Source organism: Varanus komodoensis, unplaced genomic scaffold (assembly GCF_004798865.1).
Source record: "Varanus komodoensis strain SLA01 unplaced genomic scaffold, ASM479886v1 scaffold87, whole genome shotgun sequence".
Taxonomy (NCBI): domain Eukaryota; kingdom Metazoa; phylum Chordata; class Lepidosauria; order Squamata; family Varanidae; genus Varanus; species Varanus komodoensis.
The window spans coordinates 1,040,554-1,060,784 of NW_025336565.1; the positions used below are offsets into that span (position 1 = coordinate 1,040,554).

General features: G+C 62.2%; 1 protein-coding gene across 5 annotated transcripts; it reads left to right on the top strand.

Moving 5' to 3' along the window:
- The first annotated feature begins 813 nt into the window (after positions 1–813).
- SLC2A4 (solute carrier family 2 member 4) lies at positions 814–19,070 on the top strand. 5 transcript variants are annotated; one of them, XM_044417203.1, is made up of 11 exons: positions 814–948; positions 10,672–10,791; positions 11,304–11,464; positions 12,041–12,165; positions 12,851–12,966; positions 13,435–13,597; positions 14,268–14,455; positions 14,602–14,706; positions 16,306–16,407; positions 16,665–16,868; positions 18,395–19,070. In XM_044417203.1, exons 1-11 carry the CDS (start codon positions 889–891, stop codon positions 18,596–18,598), a joined length of 1,548 nt encoding a protein of 515 aa, XP_044273138.1. In that variant the 5' UTR covers positions 814–888; the 3' UTR covers positions 18,599–19,070. The 5 variants fall into 5 exon arrangements, with proteins under 5 accessions (XP_044273138.1, XP_044273139.1, XP_044273142.1 ...); XM_044417204.1 differs by lacking the exon at positions 814–948 and adding an exon at positions 8,252–8,323; XM_044417207.1 differs by lacking the exon at positions 814–948 and adding an exon at positions 8,742–8,763.
- Positions 19,071–20,231: the final 1,161 nt, after the last annotated feature.

Sequence of the window (20,231 nt, forward strand, 5' to 3'; positions counted from 1 at the left end):
TCGTGGGGCCAGGCCGGCAGGGGAGCGACTGAAACCGGCGCGGCTCCCTTCGTGCCTCGAGCCCGCCAGCGCAGCGCGTCCCCGGAGCCGCGGGCCCCGTCCGCAGCCCTGCTCCGGTCGGCCTGGCCGCGGGGGGCGGGGGGGCTCCGCGTCGAAGTCGGGCCGACAGGGAGGGCCGTGCGGGCGAGTCATGGCGCAGTCCCAGTCCAGAACTGGAGAGGGAGCTGGGCTGGGCGCAGGCGGCCCGGGCTCCAGCCTCTCTCGCCCTCCGTGCCGCTCCCGGGTGACTTTGGACCCGACTTGCGGCCAAGCCTACCTGGCAGGGTTGTTGTGTGCGCAAAGGGGAGGCGCGCTCCCCCGCGCTGCCCGCCCCAGGGAAGAATGGAGACGCGCGGAGCCCGCGGAGGAGGAGGAAGGGGGCTGCCCAGGGGCTCGTCCGAGGGTGGGCTCCCTGCGCGCGGGGGGGCCACGGGGAGCCAATGGCAGCGCGCGGGCTCCGAGGGGGCCCTGCGCCAGCCCCCGCCCCCGGTCCGCCCGCCCGCCCGCTGCCCAGCGCCCCGCACGCCGGCTGCGCGCCGCAGTCCCTCTCCGCCTCGGCTCGGCCGCCTTCCTCTTCGCGGCCCCGAGACCCCGCGCCGCCCCTCGCCTGCCCGGCAGCCTTTCTCCCCTCCTGCGCCCTCCTGAGCGCTTGCCTCCGGCCCCCGTTCCCTCCCCATCCACCCCCTCCCCGCCCTTCCTCCCCGCAGGGGAGTCTCGCTGCCCCGCGGACTTCGCCGCCGCCCCCGCACCTCGCCTGGGATTTAAAACTTCTGCCAAGGGAAAGGAAGCGCTCAGGCGCAGCATCCCTGCCGGCCCGGGATCTGAACTCGCGACCCTCCGTCCAGGGAGATGCCTACGGGGTTCCAGCAGCTGCGGATAAAGGAGGACGAGGAGAACGAGGAGGAGGAGGTAACGGGCTGGAGAGGAGGAAGGGGGCCTGGGTGTGGGGCAGGGCGAGGGTCTGTCGGTGAGCAAAGAGCCACGGGGGCAGTAGATCTGGATGGATAATTTCGGGCTCTTGCCCTCTGGACCTCCTGCCTGCACTGATGCCATTGCTGACACATTGTTGATATTTAAAGGTCCCGGATTTGTTAGTAGACGTTCAGACTCGGCCTCCGTGGTGAGCTGTGCCAGCACCTATTTTTACTCACTCCGCGCTCGGCGTGTCCCTGGTTTTGTGTCATGTTGAGGAGCCACGTGGGTGGGTGGCCGGGCTGCTCGGGCGCATGGGCGAGGGGCTGCCGCGTCGATTGCGTATTTATTTAACTCCATTTCTGTGCTGCCCCATAACCCGAAGGCGCATGGGAATACCTCAGCTCTGGCCCTGCTTCCACTCCAGTTCTGCTCCGGATAAACTCTCCGGGGGTCGCAGCATTGCACAAGACATGCGGCCCACACGCGCAGAGTGCAGCCCGACACACACGTTCTCGAAATGTGGTGCCACCTGAATCGGCTGCCGTCACGGGATGGCAGTCCCGGCGGGGCCTGATCTATGCGGATTCCATAATGGAGGGATTTACCAACACACCTGGATACCTTGCCGTGTACCTCCGGGGTTAGGGCGCAGCCCAGTGCGTGCTTAGGCAAGAAAACAACGGCCGCAGCGCTCGGCGCGCTAACGCCAACAAGCCCCAGTTCACAACTGGGCAATAAACCACGGATTCGCTTCCTGGGTTGGCTCTGGCTAGCAAGCAGGGCTGGGAGCCCAGCTGGGCTCTGGGGGCACGACAGCCCATGGATTACTCCCCCCTCTGAACCAGATGTGAGCCGCCCCCAGCATTTCCCATGGGTCCTGGCCAGTTTTCTGTTTCAGTGACGGGCAGCCGAGGCAGAGCAGTTCTGGCTCTTCTGAGCACCTTCAGGAACCAGGTGGCTGTTACGTGGGAATTGGCCACATACGCACCTGCCTGTCAACCTGCATCCTTCCATGCAACATAGGAACCATCCACAAAAGCACCGGCCTTCTGGACTCCTCTTACCCCAATAGGCACTTGTTCAGAGAACAGACGATATAATGCCTCAGTTACTCAGGTTAGGTAATATAATTTCTGGAGGTGTTATAATTAGGGAAGGCGCATGACCAAACCCGTCCATCACCATTGGTGACATAAAAGATGCGTATTTGTTCCAGCATGCCTTAAATTCATGCCGCACTTCACCCCTAGGATGTATTTAGACACATGCGAAAAGGTTTATAATTGTGCTGAACAGTACAGGAAATTACTGTTGTGCCCACTTTCCAGGTGGGAGAGTTGAGGCCCAGGAAGAGTGACTTATCCAAGGTGGCATGGGAAAAAAGACACATGGACCCAGAGGGCCAAAACCCACACTCCCCTCTGGCTGTGTGGGATTACAGCCCCCATCAAGCCAAGCCAGGATGGGTGCATGCCAGCTGAGATGATGGGAGTGTAGTCCAAGCTCTGGGAACACTGGCCCGGCAACCGGAGCACGCTGGGTCACGGAAGCAGTGGCTGGCGTCTTGTCCCTTGCCCTCCTCCTTCGGCTTCTCCTCCTCAGGGCTCCCACCTGCTTCCCCCCACACCTCCAGGTGTTCTTTAGACATGCACAGGTGAAACCTCTCGCACAACACATCGCAGAGGCCTTTGCACCGTTGTGCTGCGTGTTGTTCGGATGCGCACGAGTGTGCTGGGAATCGCACGGCTTGTGGAAAGGGGGGAACCGCGTGCGCTTGCAGCCTGGGCTTCAGGGAGGGCTCCAAGCCCTGGTGACCCTGTTACCTGGGGCAGCATGAGCACCGAGCCTGTCCTTTCTCCGGAGCTTGGCTCATGTGCACGTGTCGGTGCGTCACGCCCGTGTTTTACAGTTTCCCATGCACGAGCTCCACAGGTCCTTCCTGTAGTACCCAGAGCAGCGGCGCTTTCTCTGCGTCACAGTAGAAAATTCCTAACCTTTGGCACACCTTGCATTCTAAAAGCTTTTATTATTGCTTGGGGGGCAGTTTCTGAATTTAGGCATGGGCGAATCTCGCTGGGAGTTACTGGTCTGGAAGCCACAGTCTGTTAAAACTACTTGTGTCCAGGAATCCAGGGGGTTGTGCACTGGTGAGGGAAAAAATGCACTCTTTGCATGCTCAGGAGCACCAGCATCTTTCAAAATGCGACTTCATGTGTTGTGAGTACACAGTAGTGGGTAAATATTCTGGCAACATGGTTGAGCATGGCTAGGACCTTAGAACTAGGGGAAGGAAAGGGTGCCCCGATTTGGTCCCCCCCAGGCGGTTTCAGCCGCAACTCTCATCCTCCCCAGGGGTGCGGCCAACGATGGGAGCTGTAGTCCAGCCCTTCCGGAGGGCAACAGCTTTGGAAGGGCAGGCCCGAGGTGTCCAGAGAGTTCTGTTGCTGCGAGGACCATGCCAACGGAGACCCGAAGGCGCCCCAGGCAAGCTGCAGTCTGTGCAGGTCCTCGGCTCCTAGCCGCTCGCATGGCCTTCTCCGGAGCCCGAGAGCCGCTGGAAGCAGCGCCAGCTCCGGCACAAAAGCTGCCCTATTTGGTTGTGGCTTTGTCACAATTGCCCCGATCTCCCTTTCCCCAGAGTTACAGAGGCAGAGTGGGAGACGGGGGGGGGGGGTCCCCAGGGCTGCTGCCGGCCCTTTAAGAATGTGTGGAAAGCTTTCTGCTCACGGTGCCCACGAGAACAGGTGGTGCCCAGAGGGGGGGCACGGATGGGCACGGAGGCCGACGGACAGACGGCCAGCCCTGCCTCCCTCTCCGTTTTCACCCTGGGGGCATGGGCAGCTTTCCTTTTTAAAGGATCGTGCTCAGTCAGAGATGCTGGTCTTGTCTGTGGGACGGGCAGAGAAGGGGAAGGAGGAGGCGCAGAGTGCGGGGACATGGACAGCCCCCTTCCGCAGATGGAGAGCAAGGACGGGCCTGGCCTTGCCCTCATCTGCCGCGTCCTCGCAGATCCATGGCTGGCTCCCTGCCCCCTGCGGACCGAATCTTGGCTGTTCCAGTCCTGGGAACAGGCGGCCTTTGGGGACTGTGACTCTGCCCGCGTGTGCGGGGAGATCCCTTTTCATGCCCTCAGGTGGGCGTGCTCCTGGCCCCCCACCTGGACAGCTTCACAGGGGAGCAGCCCAAGGCCTGGGAGCAGGGAAGGCAGGCTATCGTGGATACTAGTCCTGCTGGCTGCAAGCCACCCCCCTGGCCAGAGTTCCTGCAGCCGATCACTTAGTGAGAAGCTTAGGGGACTGTGAGGTGAGGTCAAATCATGCGCTTGACGCGCCGGAAGCCATACCATGGAAGAGGTAACAATGGGGAAAGAGTACCTCTGAGCACTTGCAGAGTGCCTTTTAACTAACCTGGACTAGCTGGCTCCAAGGGGCAACCTTAGAATTTCTGCAGCCTCCATCCCGCATTTCTTTTATTCATGACATGCCTGTAGCCGAAGCTCCCTGGGCGGTCCCCCCCCGGCCCCCGATTTCAGCCAGGCCCGACCCTGCTTGGCTTCCAAGATCAGGCAGGCTCAGGGACTTGGGGCTCTGGGGAGGCCACATGGCACAGCCGTCCCTCTTCCTGTCCTTTCTGACACCTTTCCGAACCCTCTGGGTGAGGCAATCCAGCTACAGCCACATCGACGGCCCCAGCGCTTCGCCCGTGGGTCCCGGCAGGGCAGGGCAGGGCATCGAGTGTTTCCCCTGCTCTGGCCAGTTCCGCCCCGTGCGCTGCTTCAGAGTCCAGGTTCTGCTTTGCCCACCGTGGTCATGTGGTTGGGGAGTGGCTGGATTCGTGCGATGCCGGGAGTCGAGGGGTCCCACCTTGAGGGCAGCTCCGGCGCTTCAAAGAACACAGCGACCGTCTATTGCGACTGGTGGGGCGAGTTTTGTGTGCGTTGTGCTGAGTTCCAAAGGATTCCACAGGCCCCCGGGCACATTTCGGCGTTCTGGCGCATACCTGCAGAGATCTAAGTGGCTGGGGACCCAATTATCTGAAGGTGTGTCTCTTCCTGTAGCAACCTGTCCGGGCTGTTAAGACCGTCTGCAGCAGACTTCCTCCAGCTGCCTCTCTGTTTACGGAGAAACACTCCGGGATGGGCACGGCGGAGGACGGGCGACTGGGCCCATCCGGCACTGTCAGGCCATGCTAGCGTCTCTGCCGTCGGCACGGGCAAAATGGCAGGTTTGGGGGCCCAATCCCACGTTTCCGTCCTTCAAAGCCTAGGTGCCTTAGGGTGCATTGCCTTCCACCTGTATCTACGCACCTGGGCCCCAATGGCATGCCCTCTGCAAGCGCCCCGCCAGGATGGCTCCTTAAGTCGGGGCCTTTTCGGTGCTGGCACCGCCCGGGGAGCCCTCTGGCACAGCTTCCTTTCTGCTGGAGCGTCACTTGTGCTTCCTGAGCGGCGAAGCTGCCTCGCTGCCGGTTTCACGGTGTGCTGTTGCATTACTGCTCTCTTGTCATTTCATCTCTCCTATTTTTTAATTTTAACCCTCTGTACCATCCTGAAATCATTACTATGGGGGTGGCATTAAAGCCTAATGAATCGCACACGGATCCTTCTGTGCCCAGGAAAACCACGGTTTTTCACCCAGGCATTTGAGCTTGCTGCAAAGTTTTTCACGTTTAAGGACTTGCTTGCTGTTCTGTGGCTCTGCGATCTAATTCATTGTAATCCCGATAGGACGGAGGTGGCATATTAAGGTTGCCACTCTATGCATCTTTAGATGTGGGCGGACTCTCCCTCCCACCCTGCTCCAGGTCCTCCTCCTCGGCCTCAGTACTCCCCGTCTGTAAAATGGGACCGGAAGCGCTGAAGGAGTGAGGCTGAATCGAAAGGCTGTGTATCTTCTGCACGTCACCCCAAGTGCTGGGCCAGCGGGAAGGGTCTCGCAGTGCCAGAGCAACCGGGTGCGACCGCGCTGGGAGAGCGCAAGGACCTCAGTGCCCCGATCCATTTCGGCGGCTTTAGCACAGGGTTGGCCGAAGCAAAATGCATCAACGGCAAAATGTGGCCTCTGTGTGCAAGAACACCTCCCCCAGCGGCCTCTGGGCCGTGCCCCCCGAGGCCAACCGGCTGCCCCCTGGACAGCACCCGCAGGATCTGAGGGCCACCGCACTCTGCTGCCCATGCTCCCCAGCAAGCCGGATGTGAGGACGACTGCCTCTGGTTCTGGAAGCAGCTCAGAGCCACCAGGAGGAGCGGCCCGGAGAGCCACCACCTCGTCCTCCTCCAAGGATGGCTCCAATCCCCTTTTAACGCCATCCAGACTGGCGCCGTGAGTGATGACTCTGTCCTGCATCTTCTTCAGGGGGTGGAGAGAAAGAGAGAGAGAGTGTGTGTGTCTCCCTCTCCACTTTCTGCATGCCAGGCAGCACTCGGGGCCCTCCCTCCGTTCCCCCTTTTCTACCCCAGACAATCCCACAGGCCCCTCCCTGCCCTCCTCCCCACTCCCCAGTCTCCGCTCTGTGCAGCAACGACCAGGGCAGGGTGACACCAGTCCTTGCATTTATTGTGCCCTGCCCAGTTGCTTTTGCACAGCAGCGGCTCACAGAAGCACATGTGCTCGCTCGCTCGCTCGCTCTCTCTCTCCTTTTCTTTTAAACTTTCTTCAGTTTGATCTGACAGGAGACCTTGCTTTTCAACGAAAGAAAAGAAAAACCAAATCTTTCCAGTGTGCTCTCCCATCTGCATTTACCATCTGCGGCAGCAACGGGCCGAGGCAAGAGGAAGTGTCGTGCCGCATTTCTGTGTGTACGAATTCCTGTGCACGTACACCAGACAGTTAAAAAGAATCTGCCCCCCCCCACCAGCTACAGTTCTGAGTAATCGAGACCAACATGTGGAAATCTGGAACGCTTTCAGCCATGGGTGTGCATGTTAATTTTAAAGGGATACTTCCAACATCTGCCCCAGTTGGGACTGGGGACTGGGGAGGGGCAGGCGCTAACTGGGATCTGGCAAGAGAAAAGAGCACTTCCTTCCTTCTCCAACACGCTGTATTTCCCTTTTGTGCTGGAGGGAATTCCCAAGCCCAAAACATCAAACCTACAGGGAACCAGAGTGGCTGGAGATGCTGGAAATAAATAGAAACGCTCTGTCAGCAGACCGACGTACCGCAAGGATGGTTCCTCCTGTGGAAGCAAATTGACCCTCCGTGAGCTGTGAGCTCCAGTCGCTTCTCCCAGCGGACTGCTTCTCAAGAAGAGGCCCCCGGGCCGAATCTTTGGCAACAATCCTGTATCCCAACTGGAATTCCACTCATCTGACAGGCCAGGTGGCGGCTGCTCAAAGCATCAAGCACAGGCGCTTTGCATGTGCTCAGAGACACTCTGCCACGGCTTGGCCATCTTCAGGATGGCCCTGGGGCTCGGTGGCGCAGCAAGTTAACCCCTCCTGTCCGTGCTCCTCTGAAGGCGCCCCCAAGGGGCAGGAGGCCGAGAGACTGACCCTCTCCTTCCTGTCCCAACACGCAGGGAAGGCCTGGGAAGCTCCCCGGGTCAAGTCCTCCTGGTGTTTACATTTCTGCAGCTTCCCGGCTCCAGCACCATCTCCTAATATGGTCCTTTCGCGTCTGCTCTCGGCGGGTGCTGAGCCCGGTCGCCTTCCCACGGGATGCGGGGGAGTTCATACCAAATCGCTGGAAAACAAACGCGTGTTTTAGCCACCCGTCCAGGCCGGCGACCTCTGGCTCCCAACAAAGGACAAAGCGACAGCAGTTGCAACAAGCAGCCAGTCGCCTTCCTCTGCCCCCCTCCCGCCCCCCCAGCAGACCTCCTAACTGAGACCTGGTCGTGCTATGGAGAGATCTGGCATCAGAGTGCCTGAACTCCTCAGAAACTGTGAGCAGGGGCTTTCACCTTAAAAACAAGCAAGTCCCCCTCTGTGCCTACAAGAAGCTTCCTGGCAGGCGGGCATTCTGCAGGAGAAAAGCCCCTCTAGGCCAGGTGGAGCTCCACCTGCTGAATCTCCACCTGCTGAGAACTTGTGGAAAGAATCGGACAACATAAGGAGATCAGCCAGAAAGAGTTAACAAGATGGTCAGCACCAACCAACAAAGAACGGGCAGGGCAGCAATTGGACCCCTAGCCACTAGGCAGTGCTGCCTCCTTTGTCATGGCTCCCTTGTGCCTTCTGGCTGCCCTTTTCTGTCGTGCAATTCCTTGGAAACGGCCTCGCCCCGACATGCCAGGCCCAGAGGGGAAGAGGGAGGGACGACTTGACTCCACCGCGCAGCCTGACTCACTTCCCTGGGGGTGGACTTACCGGACGGACGCCTCCTCGTCGCTCAGCAAACCGGTCGTGATGGGCCTTGGAAGAAGAAGGGTATGTGAGACTTCTCTTGCTCTAGACGCCTCTAGATTTCGGCCGGCCGGGCTTCTCGCGGCTCCTCTTCCCCACGAGGCGCCCCAGGCCGGCTGCTTGCGCAGGGCGGGACCCCTCCGCCCGGGGTCGACGGGGTGGAGCTGCGCCCTTCCCAGGCGCGCCCGCCGAGGCTCCAGAGGCAGCTGGCACTGAGGCAGAGCGGGGGTGCCTCCTCCCATGGGGCTGCCCTCCCGTGCCCAGGAGGAGGAGGAGGAGGAGGAGGAGAACGGCCGTCTGGGCAGCGTGTGGACGCGAGCCGGGGCAGCGCCCGTCTGAGACGGCCAGCTGTGGCCCGGAAGCCGTTTCAGCCCCACGGAAGGCAAGACCGCTGAAGAGCGGCCCGGGGCCGGTCACCAGACAGAAAGGGGACGCATCTCCAGAAGGAGGAAGAGGCGGCGAAGGTCTCTGACACGATTCGGAGTCCCGCAGGAAACTGGGAGGACGTTTCTCTGCCGTTGGAGGTCAAGGATGAGGCCGCATCCAAAACGGATTACCGACGCCGGCCACCTTTGGCGCACCTTTGGCACCTCTCGGCCTCCACGCATCCTCTGTGCGCACGCCGCCCGAAGGCAGGAAGGCCGCAGGGGCTCGCTGTGGCGGAGGCGGCGTGCCAGCGGGGACTCGGCTCCCGCGGGCCCGCAGCCCGAGCCGCACGCGTGCCAGGGCGGAGAGGAGAGGGGGGTCTGCGGGCACGCAGCGCGCCCGCACCCCCGCCGACACAGCGCCTGGCCCGCCGCGCGCGCGGCAGGTGGACGCCTTCCCGGGCTGCCAGCATCCGAGCTCCGCGCGTCTCTTCCCAGGCCCCGCTCGGGCGGGCGGGCGGGCGGGCAGGAGGGTCCCGCAGCGTCCTGGCTGTCGCCGGCCCGCCTTCCGCTCCCCCTGGCGCGGCTGGGCGCGCTGCCACTCCGAGTGCGGAAGAAGGCGATAAGGCGCTTTGTCGCGCTGCGGTCAAATATTGACATGTCTCCTTCGGCGAGACAAGGCCGGCGAGGTGTCTGGGGGAAACAGAAGGGCCGGCGACCCCCCCGCCCGCCCGCACGCACCCCCTCTGCGTGCCGTGCCGTGCCGTGCCGTGCCGTGCCGTGCAAGCCGGGCCCCCGTCCATCCCTCACTCGGGGCACCCGCCGTGCCCTTGGGAGCGGGGAGGGCGCGAAACCGGGGGACGCGCTCCCCGGAGCCCCAGCCCGCGTGGAGGGAAGGCGTGCCCGGCCGCGCCCCGCGCCGCCCCGGGGGCTGCACGTGGGCTGCGCGGCTGCCCCGGCCGGGGAAGGGGCGCCTCCGGGCTGCCCCCGCGGCGTCCCGGCCAGGCGCCCCCCGGGGCCCGCGAGCGGAGGCGCGACGCGGACGGCTGGGACGGACGGGACCCCGAGCCGCGGGCGAGAGCGCGGGGCTGCCCGCCTGCCCGATGCGCGCCGCCGATAACCGGGCTTGCTTCCTCCTCCCCCTGCTTGCGCAACGCGCCGGGCAGGGGGTCCGCGGGGGGCTGGGCCCCTGCCGGCCCGCGCCCTTCCTGGCGCCATGCGCCCCCGCAGCCGAAGCGGCTCTCCCGGGGAGGGAGGATGGCCGGAGCCCAGGGGCAGCTGCCCGGGCGCCCCAAGGCAGGCAGGCAGGCAGGCAGGCAGGCAGGCGGGGCGGCTGCCCTCCAGGAGCAGGGAGATGGGCGGTGGGCGGCCCTGAGGGGCTGGAAGGAGGGCTGGGGAGCGGGCTCAGCTGGGGGCCATTCAGGGTTTCTGGAAGGGCACCAGGAGAGTGGCGCTGGGGAGCTGTGGATGCTGCGTGGGGGAGTGAAGGGGTCGCGAAACGGGGGGGGGGGTTTCCTCCCCCGGGGGGGGGGGGGGGGGGGGGGGGGTTTTGTGGGGGGGGGAGAACAGACCCAGGAGCTGCATTCACTCAGATCCACCTGGAGACCCCTTAGTTTTGCCCCTCTGTGGGCGACCCGCACAGCCCCCGCCCTGGTGCCATTCCCAACCTGCCTGGCGCTGAAGTGCCTGGCGATCCCCCCGAGCCGACGATGTGGGGTGACGCTGCAGCACAACGCCCTCTGTGCTCGCGCATGGGTGCGAGAATACCCTGTGCCAGAACACAAGTCTGCTTGTGCGGGGCCCCCCAGGAAGACTGTACATGGGGGGGCAAGCCCTCCTGCCCCCTGGACCCCCCCGTCTGGGGCCCCAGAGCAGCACTGAGGGGGCCGTCAGGCTTTGGAAGGATCGGGCACATGGGTGCCCTTGAGGGCAGCAGCCACCACACTGAGCCGGGAGACGGCGTGGCAGCCAAGTCACCTCCGCGTGCTTGTGTGTGTCCTTGCACAGGAAGGGGAGGAGGAGGCCGGGGGCCAGATCACGACCACCCTGGTCCTGTCCGTCTTCGCGGCCGTCTTGGCATCCTTGCAGTTCGGCTACAACATCGGCGTCATCAATGCTCCGCAGAAGGTATGGGTCGTGGGGCTCCCCCTGTGAGCAGTGCTGGGGCCGAAGTCGGGTCCCAGAGGGTGCCTCTGAGCATGCACAGGTCCCAGTCCTGAAGGTCCCTGGGAATGCTCCGAGTTTCCGTATTGGCAAGACGAGTCCCCCAGTTCAGAGCACTGGGAAATGGGCTTCCCTCTCCATTTTGCCTTCACGAGCCTCTGGCGATCGTGCCGCATGGGGCCGCTGGTGGAGGAGCAGCAGGCCAGGCGGCTTTCCAAGGGCCTGGCCGGATTCGTGGGATGGGAGGCCCTCTGCGGCTACTTGCCTTGCTGGCTATGAGCGGGGGCCCTGCACCCCAGCTGCAGAGGGGCGGGGGCAGGCGGAAGCCTTGTGGCCCTCCTGCTCGGGGGATCCGGGGGGCCTCGTCCGGCAGGGCTTTTCTGGCGTCCTTCGGCTCTGCTCCCATGTGGGGAAGGCCGCGTTCCCGCTCGGGAAGGACCGCTTGCCATTTTCTCCCGCCCCTGCCGTTCGTTCAGATCATTGAACAGAACTACAATGCCACATGGAAGGACCGCAATGGGGAGTACATCGACACCAACTTGCTCAAGACACTCTGGTCCCTGTCCGTTGCCATCTTCTCCATCGGGGGCATGCTCGGCTCCTTCCTGGTGGGAGTCGTCTCAGAACGGCTTGGCAGGTGAGCCTATTCCACGTGAAGTCAGGAAAAGATGAGGGTGTCTCTGAGCACGTGCAAAGCCCCGCTGAGGCCAGGTGCTCCGGAGCCCAACCCCCCTCTGCTCCCTGATTGCCACAGGGCGCCTTGCCACGAACAACGACAGGCAGCGGTCGGCTGAGGCCTGCGGAACGCTCCCTCCCTCGCCAGAGTAACCGCAACCAGCAGCCACAGTCTGGCAGGGAACGGGTGCAGGGCAAGAGGCACTACCCGTCGGTCAGCCCTGTCCGACCTCGGGCTCCGCAGAGCGGTTGGTTCATAAGAATGTAGGAAAAGCCACCCTGGCTCAGACCAAGGGCAGTTTGGGTACAACTGTTAGACTCGGCACAGTCTGCAGCTTTAGAATATTTACCTATCTCTCTATCTATCTATTTGTTTAAATTTTGCCTATTTTGCTAGCGCCCTCCCTAGGCTATCGCATTAGAAACTATAATAGAACATTATAGAATTGTTATATCACGGCATAGAAACTGCATGAGATTCGTCCAGGCTTGGTTCACGTCTCCGACCCGCTCGCTTCTCTTCTCTCTGCCCATCCAGGAAGAGGGCCATGATAGTGAACAACGGGCTGTCCTTTCTCGGGGGCGGTTTAATGGGCCTGGCAGAGCTGGGCAAATCCTACGAGATGATGATCTTTGGACGGTTTATGATTGGCACTTTCTCAGGTAAGAAAGCGCCGTTGGCGTTGCAGGTGGGGAAAGGGAGAGAGGGCGGGCAACTTGCAGGCCGACCTGAAACACAAGGGAAACGTTAGCGGGAGAGACACAGGCGAACAGGCTGGGGGTCATGGCCCAAGCGCTCATGCAAGAGTCTGAGGTGCAACGCAGGGACACGCCAGGTGGTCCCGAGGCCGGAAGCGCCCTGCGGCAGGTGCAGGTGGCCTGGGAGGGGCCCCAGCCCAGACCTTCCGCTCGAGACACACACCCGAGGCTGCAGACGGCGAAGCACGGGAGGCGCACGTGGGTGCCGGCTGAAGCTGCCCCGCCGCTTGGTGCCTTGCCAAAAAGAGGACATGCGCCGGCACAATGAGCAGGGGGCCTGGACTCGCGTGTGCCGGAGTGGCAGCTGAGCTGTAGTCAAGCAGAGCACCGTGGAGCGTCCGGCCACGGCGGGGAAATGGCAGCCGGGCGGCCCTCCAGCCCTGGTCTCCGTTCACGGGCGGCTTCGAGGCTCTGGGCAGCCACGCACTGAGGAGTCCCGTGGCAGCTGCTGGAGGAGAGGCCGGGCCCGTGCGTGGGAGCAGCCGGGCCCGGGTGCGGCTCTGGCACCTGCTCCCGTCCCAGGGGGCAGCCGGAGACCCACCACGTTCCCTCTGTTTCCCCTCCCTCTCCGCTTCTTTCCCCGCACCAGGATTTGCCTCGGGCCTCGTCCCCATGTACATCGGGGAGATCTCCCCCACCAACCTGCGGGGGGCCCTGGGGACGCTGAATCAGCTGGCCATCGTCATTGGAATCCTTCTCGCACAGGTAACGATCCTCCCCCCCCCCCCCGAGACCACCTCTGGCATGACCTTTCCTGGAAGCGGTTTTGGGCAGGGCCTGTTTGGCAGGGAGGGGGGAAGGCGCTGGGTGGACGTGTGCCAGGACTTAGAGCCGGGCCGAGACGGGAGGGGCCTGAAGGCCATCCAGCCCAACCCTCTGCTCTTGCGGGGCCCTGAGTCGCACCACCCCACTGAGAAGCGGCCCGGACTGGGAGGGGCAGCATTTCGGCAGGTGCTTGCGCAGCACAGATAATTTTAGCTTTGAGAACATGGAGATGCAGCCTTGCCTGGCTGGGGCCTCTAGGTGGTCTGGACTGCAGTTCCCATCATTCCCAGCCACTATGTGGAGGAAGGTTGTGGGACACAGGATGGCTCCAAGGTCTCTCTGGGAGTCCCGTTTAGGCGCTGGCGGGCGAGGAGCCCGTTGGATCATGCCGCCTCTCTCCTGCCGCAGGTGCTGGGGCTGGAGACCCTCCTGGGCACCCCCTTGCTGTGGCCCCTCCTGCTGGGCATCACGGTGGTCCCGTCCGTCCTGCAGCTCTTGATCCTGCCCTTCTGCCCGGAGAGTCCCCGGTTCCTGTACATCATCCGCAACAAGGAGTCCAAGGCCAAAGACAGTGCGTCCGCCCCCCCCCCCGTCCTGCCACCCCCCCCTGCCCTCTGCGGGCCCCTCGGCCACCAACCCTCCCCTGGAGCAGCATCCTCTGCCCGGCCTCCCCCCTCCCCCCCACACCGGGCGCTTCGTCCAGCGTTCCCTCCCTCCGGTCTCCACGCCGTTCCAGCTAGGCCTGTCTCCCTGGGAGCAGCCCCACTGTTCTCCAGCGAGGCTCTCTCCCAGACGATGCTCTCTCCCGACGAGGCACCTGGGCAGCAGCCGTAATCCGGGCCCAGCCCTCCGTCAGCCCCCGGCCCCCTTTCTTAGCCTCCAGCCTCTCCCCAGCCACGTCTTCGTCTGTCTGTCTGCACGGCCACCTGCGTTCTGCCTTCCCCCTCTCTGCCCTTCCAGCGCAGGGCCGGCACCGCCGATCACCTGGCCTCCCCCGCCCCCTTCCCCATCGCACCTTGCTTCGCCACCTGCTGGCATGAGGCAGGTGCCTGCTGAGCCGGCAAGAGGAGGAGGACACCCTCCGTTTCCCCATCTCCCCCTCCCTGCGGCTGCTCCCGCCTCCCCTGCCCTCGATTCCCAGCTGTCCCGCCCGCCCGCCCGCCCGCCAGTCGTGCCCACTCGGGCCTCGCGCCCGCGCACGCACGGGCACGGCCTCAGCAGCCCCCTCCTGCCCCCGCCAGGTCTCAAGCGGCTGACGGGCCTGGTGGACGTGAGCGCGGCGCTCAACGAGATGAAGGAAGAGAAGCGCCGCATGGACCTGGAGCGCAAGGTCTCCATTCCGCAGCTCTTCCGCTCCCGCATCTACCGCCAGCCCCTGCTCATCGCGGTGGTCCTGCAGTTGTCCCAGCAGCTGTCCGGCATCAACGCGGTGAGTCGGGGCCACCGGGGCGGAGGGGGCGGCGGCCTTCGCGGCCAGAACTCCCGGGACCTTCCAGCCGGCTTCACGGGAGCTGCATCCTGGCCGGGCCGGGGAGAGCCTTCGCGTGACGCCCCCCGCGCTTCTCTGCCCCCCAGGTCTTCTACTACTCAACCGACATCTTCACCAAGGCCGGGCTTCAGGAGCCCATCTACGCAACCATCGGGGCGGGCGCCGTCAACACGGTGTTCACCATTATCTCGGTAAGGAGCTGCAGCCCCTGCCGGACCCCCGTGCGGACAGACCAAACCGTTGCTGCCATCCAGCACCCTCGGACGTGGCGGGGGGCTCACTGCGGCCCCGCTGGGCCTGCTGCACAAACTGTGGGAGGGACCCCGCTTTTGGGAGCGGCCTGGCTCCCCCTCTCTGAAAAGTGTCATTCGTGGGGACGTCCCTGCGATGGAGTCGCCCCACCGGGGAACGAAAGGAGAAGAAATGAGCGCAGAGCAGCGAGGCCTCCCGCAATTTCCCGGGCGCTCTCTGCACTCTACTTCCTAGGCAAGGAATAAAAACGGGGAGCCCTTGCAGGGACGGGGAGCCCTCTCCTGCCCAGGGGCCCCAGAAGGTGGGTGAGGCCTCACCAACTCACAGGGAAGAGGGAGCCCAGGATGGAGCACAGAGCTGGCCTCTCGCTGGGCTTCCCTCCACCTAGATTTCCCTTCCCGGAGCTCGTTCATGGCATCGGCTTCAGCAACCGGAAACGGCTGGCCGCACCCCAGGCATCCAGCAAAATGCACTCTAGTCCATGAGAACATACACCTGAATATATCTGTTTGTCCTTGCGGGATCTTTGTCAGATGCATTAAGCATCATCCTCATTGTCAGAGAGATTACTGCAAGGTTAAGGGAGGTAAACATCGATCAAAGCCATTGATCAATGACAGTTCTATTTGGGCATTAAGTTTTATGGACCACAGAATCCTTTTTCGAATCACTATTTTGCACAGGTATTTAGAGAGGAATGTCCACCATAGGGCTAAAAAGTCACACAATGAAAGAGGCATTGTTTAAGTCGCTGGTGAAGAAGAAAATGGCTTGTGCGCCTTTAAAGGCTAAGAGACACCTGGCGGTATTTGCATAAAAATTCGCGCTGCAGTGCATCTGATAGCCTTCAAAGGCCGCAAGCCACTTTCTTTTTCTTTATTTGTAACTGAAGACTTAGCAAAACAACCTCAAAGAAAGGGATTGGCACTTTTCTTGCGGAAGACTCTATGCCGAGGTTTCATGCTTGCACTGGGCTTGCTCCCCAGCCCAGAGAGAGCAGAGCATTTAAGGGGGGTGAACAAGGGGGCGTTCACACGCCTGCTCTGGTTCTGTGGCACTAGGCAGTTTTGTTATGAAAAACAGTCGCATGCAAATCTGCATTTAACTCCTTTGCGAAATTTGCGTATTCTGGTACTTTTTGAACCAAGAACTATTGCAGAATTTGGAGAGGTGCACGATCTGAAAGGAAAGCAGCGCCAGTCTCTGCGTTAGTTGGAGAAGTGCAACTCAGATCCGTTTCCTTAAAAACGGCCATGGAGGGCATCGTCTCGGTCCCGACCGTCAGGCGGCATCCCGACAAGGCCCTGAGCGCCCTTCCCCACAGAGCTGCCTCGCGCGGCCTGGCTCGGGCCAGATGTGCTTGGCTTCGACTTACACCATGCCCCAGGCAGAGTGGGGGAGGATGGGGGCTGCAGTCTCTCGGAGGAGGCGTCCTCTGCAGCCAGCCCTGGCCTCAGCCTGTCTCCTTTCTCCTTCCTGCTGCCTGGCTTCTCTCCCTCCCTCCCTCGGGCTGCTCCTCCGCGTTTCCTCCCCGCAAGGTGTTCCTGGTAGAGCGGGCAGGAAGACGAACCTTGCACCTCCTGGGCTTGGTCGGGATGCTGGTCTGCGCACTCCTGATGATGACCTCACTTCTCTTGGCCGTGAGTACCTGAGCGGCGGTGGCAGCGCCTGGCTGGCCTCGGGCACCTGTCGCTCTGCCCAGCCCCGGCCTTGCTGGCGCTCCTCGTGGCAGGGGGCTCCGCGGAGGGCGGTGGGGGCCCGGCCAGGACCGGCGGGCCCTTGGCTTGCGGGGGTGCCGAGTCTCTCCCTCCAGGCAGGAGCGCCCCCCTCCCCGCATGGCCCAGGCTGCCCCTTCTCGCAGCCGAGGAGCTGACCCGTCCCCTTCTCCCCACGGCAGGAGCGCACGCCGGTGATGGGCTACCTCAGCATGGTGGCCATCTACGGCTTTGTGGCGTTCTTTGAGATCGGGCCGGGGCCCATCCCCTGGTTCATCGTGGCGGAGCTGTTCAGCCAGGGCCCCCGCCCCGCCGCCATGGCGGTGGCCGGCTTCGCCAACTGGACCTGCAATTTCATCATCGGCATGAGCTTCCCGTCCATCGCGGTGAGTGCCGGCCCGTTGCCAAGCGGGGTGGGGGGGGGGGGGGGGCGGGGGCCGATTGGCTTGCGCCACCGAGACTGGACGTGGGGACGCGGAATAATCAATTCCAGTTGCAGCAACCCAGATTCAGGCTGGGCATCAGGAAAAGCTTCCTCACCGTCAGAGCAATGGAACCAGCTGCCTGGAGGGGTGGGGGGCTCTCCCACCCTGGAGTCATTCAAAAGAAACTGGGCAGCCCTCTGAGTGGGATGGTGTGACGTGGTGTCCTGCGACAGCAGGGGGTGGACTTGATGGCCTTTATGGCCCCTTCCAGCGCTGCTGTTCTATGATTCTAACTCAGGCATATCTGGGGCACCCAGGGCCGCAAAGGAAGCATCTCATCTCCTCTGTCCAATCTTCTGTTTGCCCCCCGTGGAGCATCTCGGGTTATTTGGGGGCCTGCCACACGCTGCCCCCAAGGACACCTCGGCCCCTCGAAGCCTCCCGCAATATATTTGCTCTGCACTTCCAGGGGAAAGCCTCTTCCACCCCCCGGGACTCGAGCTACAGTATTGTTCCTGCTGACTGGCCAGCCACCTGGAGCAGAGCCTTGGCGAGCGGGTCCAGCCCGTCTCCCCTCCTTGCCAGCTTTTAAAAGCCCAGCGGGCCGTTGCTGCCCGCCAAGCACTCTGCAGCTATGCAGTGGGATAAAAAGCAAACAGAGATGAAGGGTCTCACACGGACGTGGCTGCAAAACCTGGCCAGGCACCCTGTCGACATATTCAAGCTATCCCAACGGAAACCTGGTTACTGCAAGGTGCTGTCCGTGCCCTTGAAGACAGTTCAGAACCTGCGACTTGTGCAAACGAAGTAGCCAAGCTGATAACCAGAACCAGGCAGCCCAAACCTCCCGTCCCGGCCTGCTTGCACTAGCTGCCCGCGTGTTTCTGAGCCCAGTTCATGGGGCTGGTCTCGATGGATAAAGCCCTCCCAATCACCCTATTCCCCAGTTAAAATAGCAGGAAAATAAAAAGCCTTTAGCCTGGCACTGAAATGCATCAAGGGCTGGTGCCAGGCACGCCTCCCTGGGAGCCGGGACCATAGTTCTGTTTAAGGAAAGAGGAGAACGGCAGCATTCCTGATGCGATCGCTAAAGATTTGCTGGTCGTAAGAGCATAACCTTGTAGGTTAAACAACATATAGTTCCGTGACCCCACTTCGCAAATCCTCACCTGGGTGGTGCCAGCGGGCAAAGGGACCAGCCAGGCCTCCGGAAACGGCTTGCCCGGCTCACGCAGCCCGAGAGTCTCGTGGCGGGGGGGGGTCTGTCTGAGTGGTGGTGGGCCGCAGCCACTCAGCAGGACTCGGGGGGGATCTTGCACCCCTCCCACTGGTTTTGATGGGCTTGTACGCACGCGAGCGGCTTTGCGGGGGACCTCGTCCCTTGGGTCTCTCACTCCGCCATCCTTAGCGGGATGCCCACTTCTGCCCCCACAAGGAACGGCGCCTCGTGCAGCCGCAGTCCGTGACGCTCTCCTCCTTTTTCGCAGGACGCATGCGGCCCCTACGTCTTCCTCATCTTCGCGCTCCTCCTCCTGGCCTTCGCCATCTTCACCTTCTTCAAGGTGCCGGAGACGCGGGGTCGCACCTTCGATCAGATCGCTGCTACATTCCGACGCACCCCGTCCCTGCTAGAACGGGAGATCAAGCCGTACACCGAGCTGGACGAGCTGAGTCCGGACGCCCACGAATGAGCGGGGCTCCCCCGCCCGGCGTGGGGGGAGCGTGGCCTGTAGACGCGGGACGGGGTGGACAGCAACGATACCGGGATCTGCCTAGCACTTTAATTACACCAGGCACGTGGGGTCTGGTGTGTAGCGAGAGTTGAACCTATTTTTTTAGGTCAGGTTTTAGACTGGGTGCGTTTTAATTGCTTTTCTTGCATTTTGAAAAGAGAGGAATGGTAATTTAATAAAGCTGGGCAGGCGGGGGGTGCACGAGGTTATCCACGAGGGGTCTGGGGGACGAGGAGCTTGTGGCACGGAGGACTCGCCGGGGAGCACGGCAAAGGAAGGATCGTGGGGCCGAGGCAGGAGCGCGTGCCGTGTATTCCCAGAGTCCAGGAAGCTGGCTGCGTTGAAAGCAAGGATGCCGCTCTGCAGAGAGGGCAGGTACATGGCTGGAGACCGGGAGCCAAGTCGCCCCCTTGCCATGTCGGCTTTCTGTAGATGTGGCTGGTTTTAATTTGAGCCGCGGTTGCACCAGATCGCAAAGCAGGGCTTTGATCTAGCATGTGAGCACTCGCAACCATGGAGGGAGTGCCCCAGCCCACGCGCAGAGTCCGTTTCCCCTCCTGCCTGCCGTGGCAGCCCCAGCCATGCTGCACTCCTCTCGGAGCCCTCCCCGGCCAGAGCGGCGACCCGGGCCTGGGCTCGGGGGCACCCTCTGCAGCCACTGTGCTCTGCTCAGGGGCCCCAAGGCCTGGTGCCCACCGGATGGGCCGGGCTGCAGCCGGAGACCAGGCGCACCTGGTGAGGAAGGCCGCCTGCCCTGTCTGGGCGGACCGTCCTTCTCCGCACACGCAGGCCGGCCCGGGCAACGAGCAGCTTGCCACTGCGGCCTCCCCGGAGCCACGCCGGGCTTCTTGGCGACACAGCGGTCCTTTTTTAGAAGTCCTTTGAGCTCCCGTCGTTTTGCTGCCCTCTCTCACTGGCCCACTGCTTGGACGAACCGCTGGGGGGAAGTGGGGGGGGGGGCGTGGGCTTTGCACAGGGTTGGTTTTGTAGCAGGGTCCTCCAAGCACATGGCATGTAAGTCTGGATTTTATGAGGCCGCAGAATCCAGACTTCAAATCGTAACAAGGAGCTGCTTTTGGACCGATCCCGTTTTAATCATTCTTCAGGGCTTTTTATTTTGGCAATTTTCCAGGCAGGGTTAGGAGTATATGGTGGAATTTAAAAGGGCTGTACAAGGACTGCATTGCTCTGTATAGTTCTATTATGCACCCATGCCCCACAGAGTGAGGGGCTGCAAGGAGATGCCAATGTTTTCCTGGGAGTTTGAACTATGCAAGGCATAGAATTTGCTTGTTCTATGGGCATAGAGCGCGGTTGTGTGAGCATGCATGTAATTGTATATTTTCAGGAATATTTGTATATAAAGAATAGGCTACTCTGTGGTTGTCATTTGTTTAACCGGCATCCACTCCAGTTCCTAATGGCTTAACCAAGAAAACGACTCCAAGGAGCAGGAAGCTCCAGAACACAACGGGAGGCGGACGGCTCTTCTCAGGCAGCTTTTGTGTGTTTCCCTTCCAAAGTTCTTCCACTTGAACGTGGGAGGGGGCCTGGCGGAGCTTCCCTGAGAGCTTTCCAGCGATTCTGAGCT

What these genes read in the sequence shown, in the direction of transcription:
- SLC2A4 (XM_044417203.1), top strand. Translation starts at nt 889, where the DNA reads ATGCCTACGGGGTTCCAGCAGCTGCGGATAAAGGAGGACGAGGAGAAC. An exon ending in GTCTCAGAACGGCTTGGCAG is followed by an intron (nt 11,465 to 12,040) that starts GTGAGCCTATTC and finishes CTGCCCATCCAG; the next exon opens with GAAGAGGGCCATGATAGTGA. An exon ending in GGAGTCCAAGGCCAAAGACA is followed by an intron (nt 13,598 to 14,267) that starts GTGCGTCCGCCC and finishes TGCCCCCGCCAG; the next exon opens with GTCTCAAGCGGCTGACGGGC.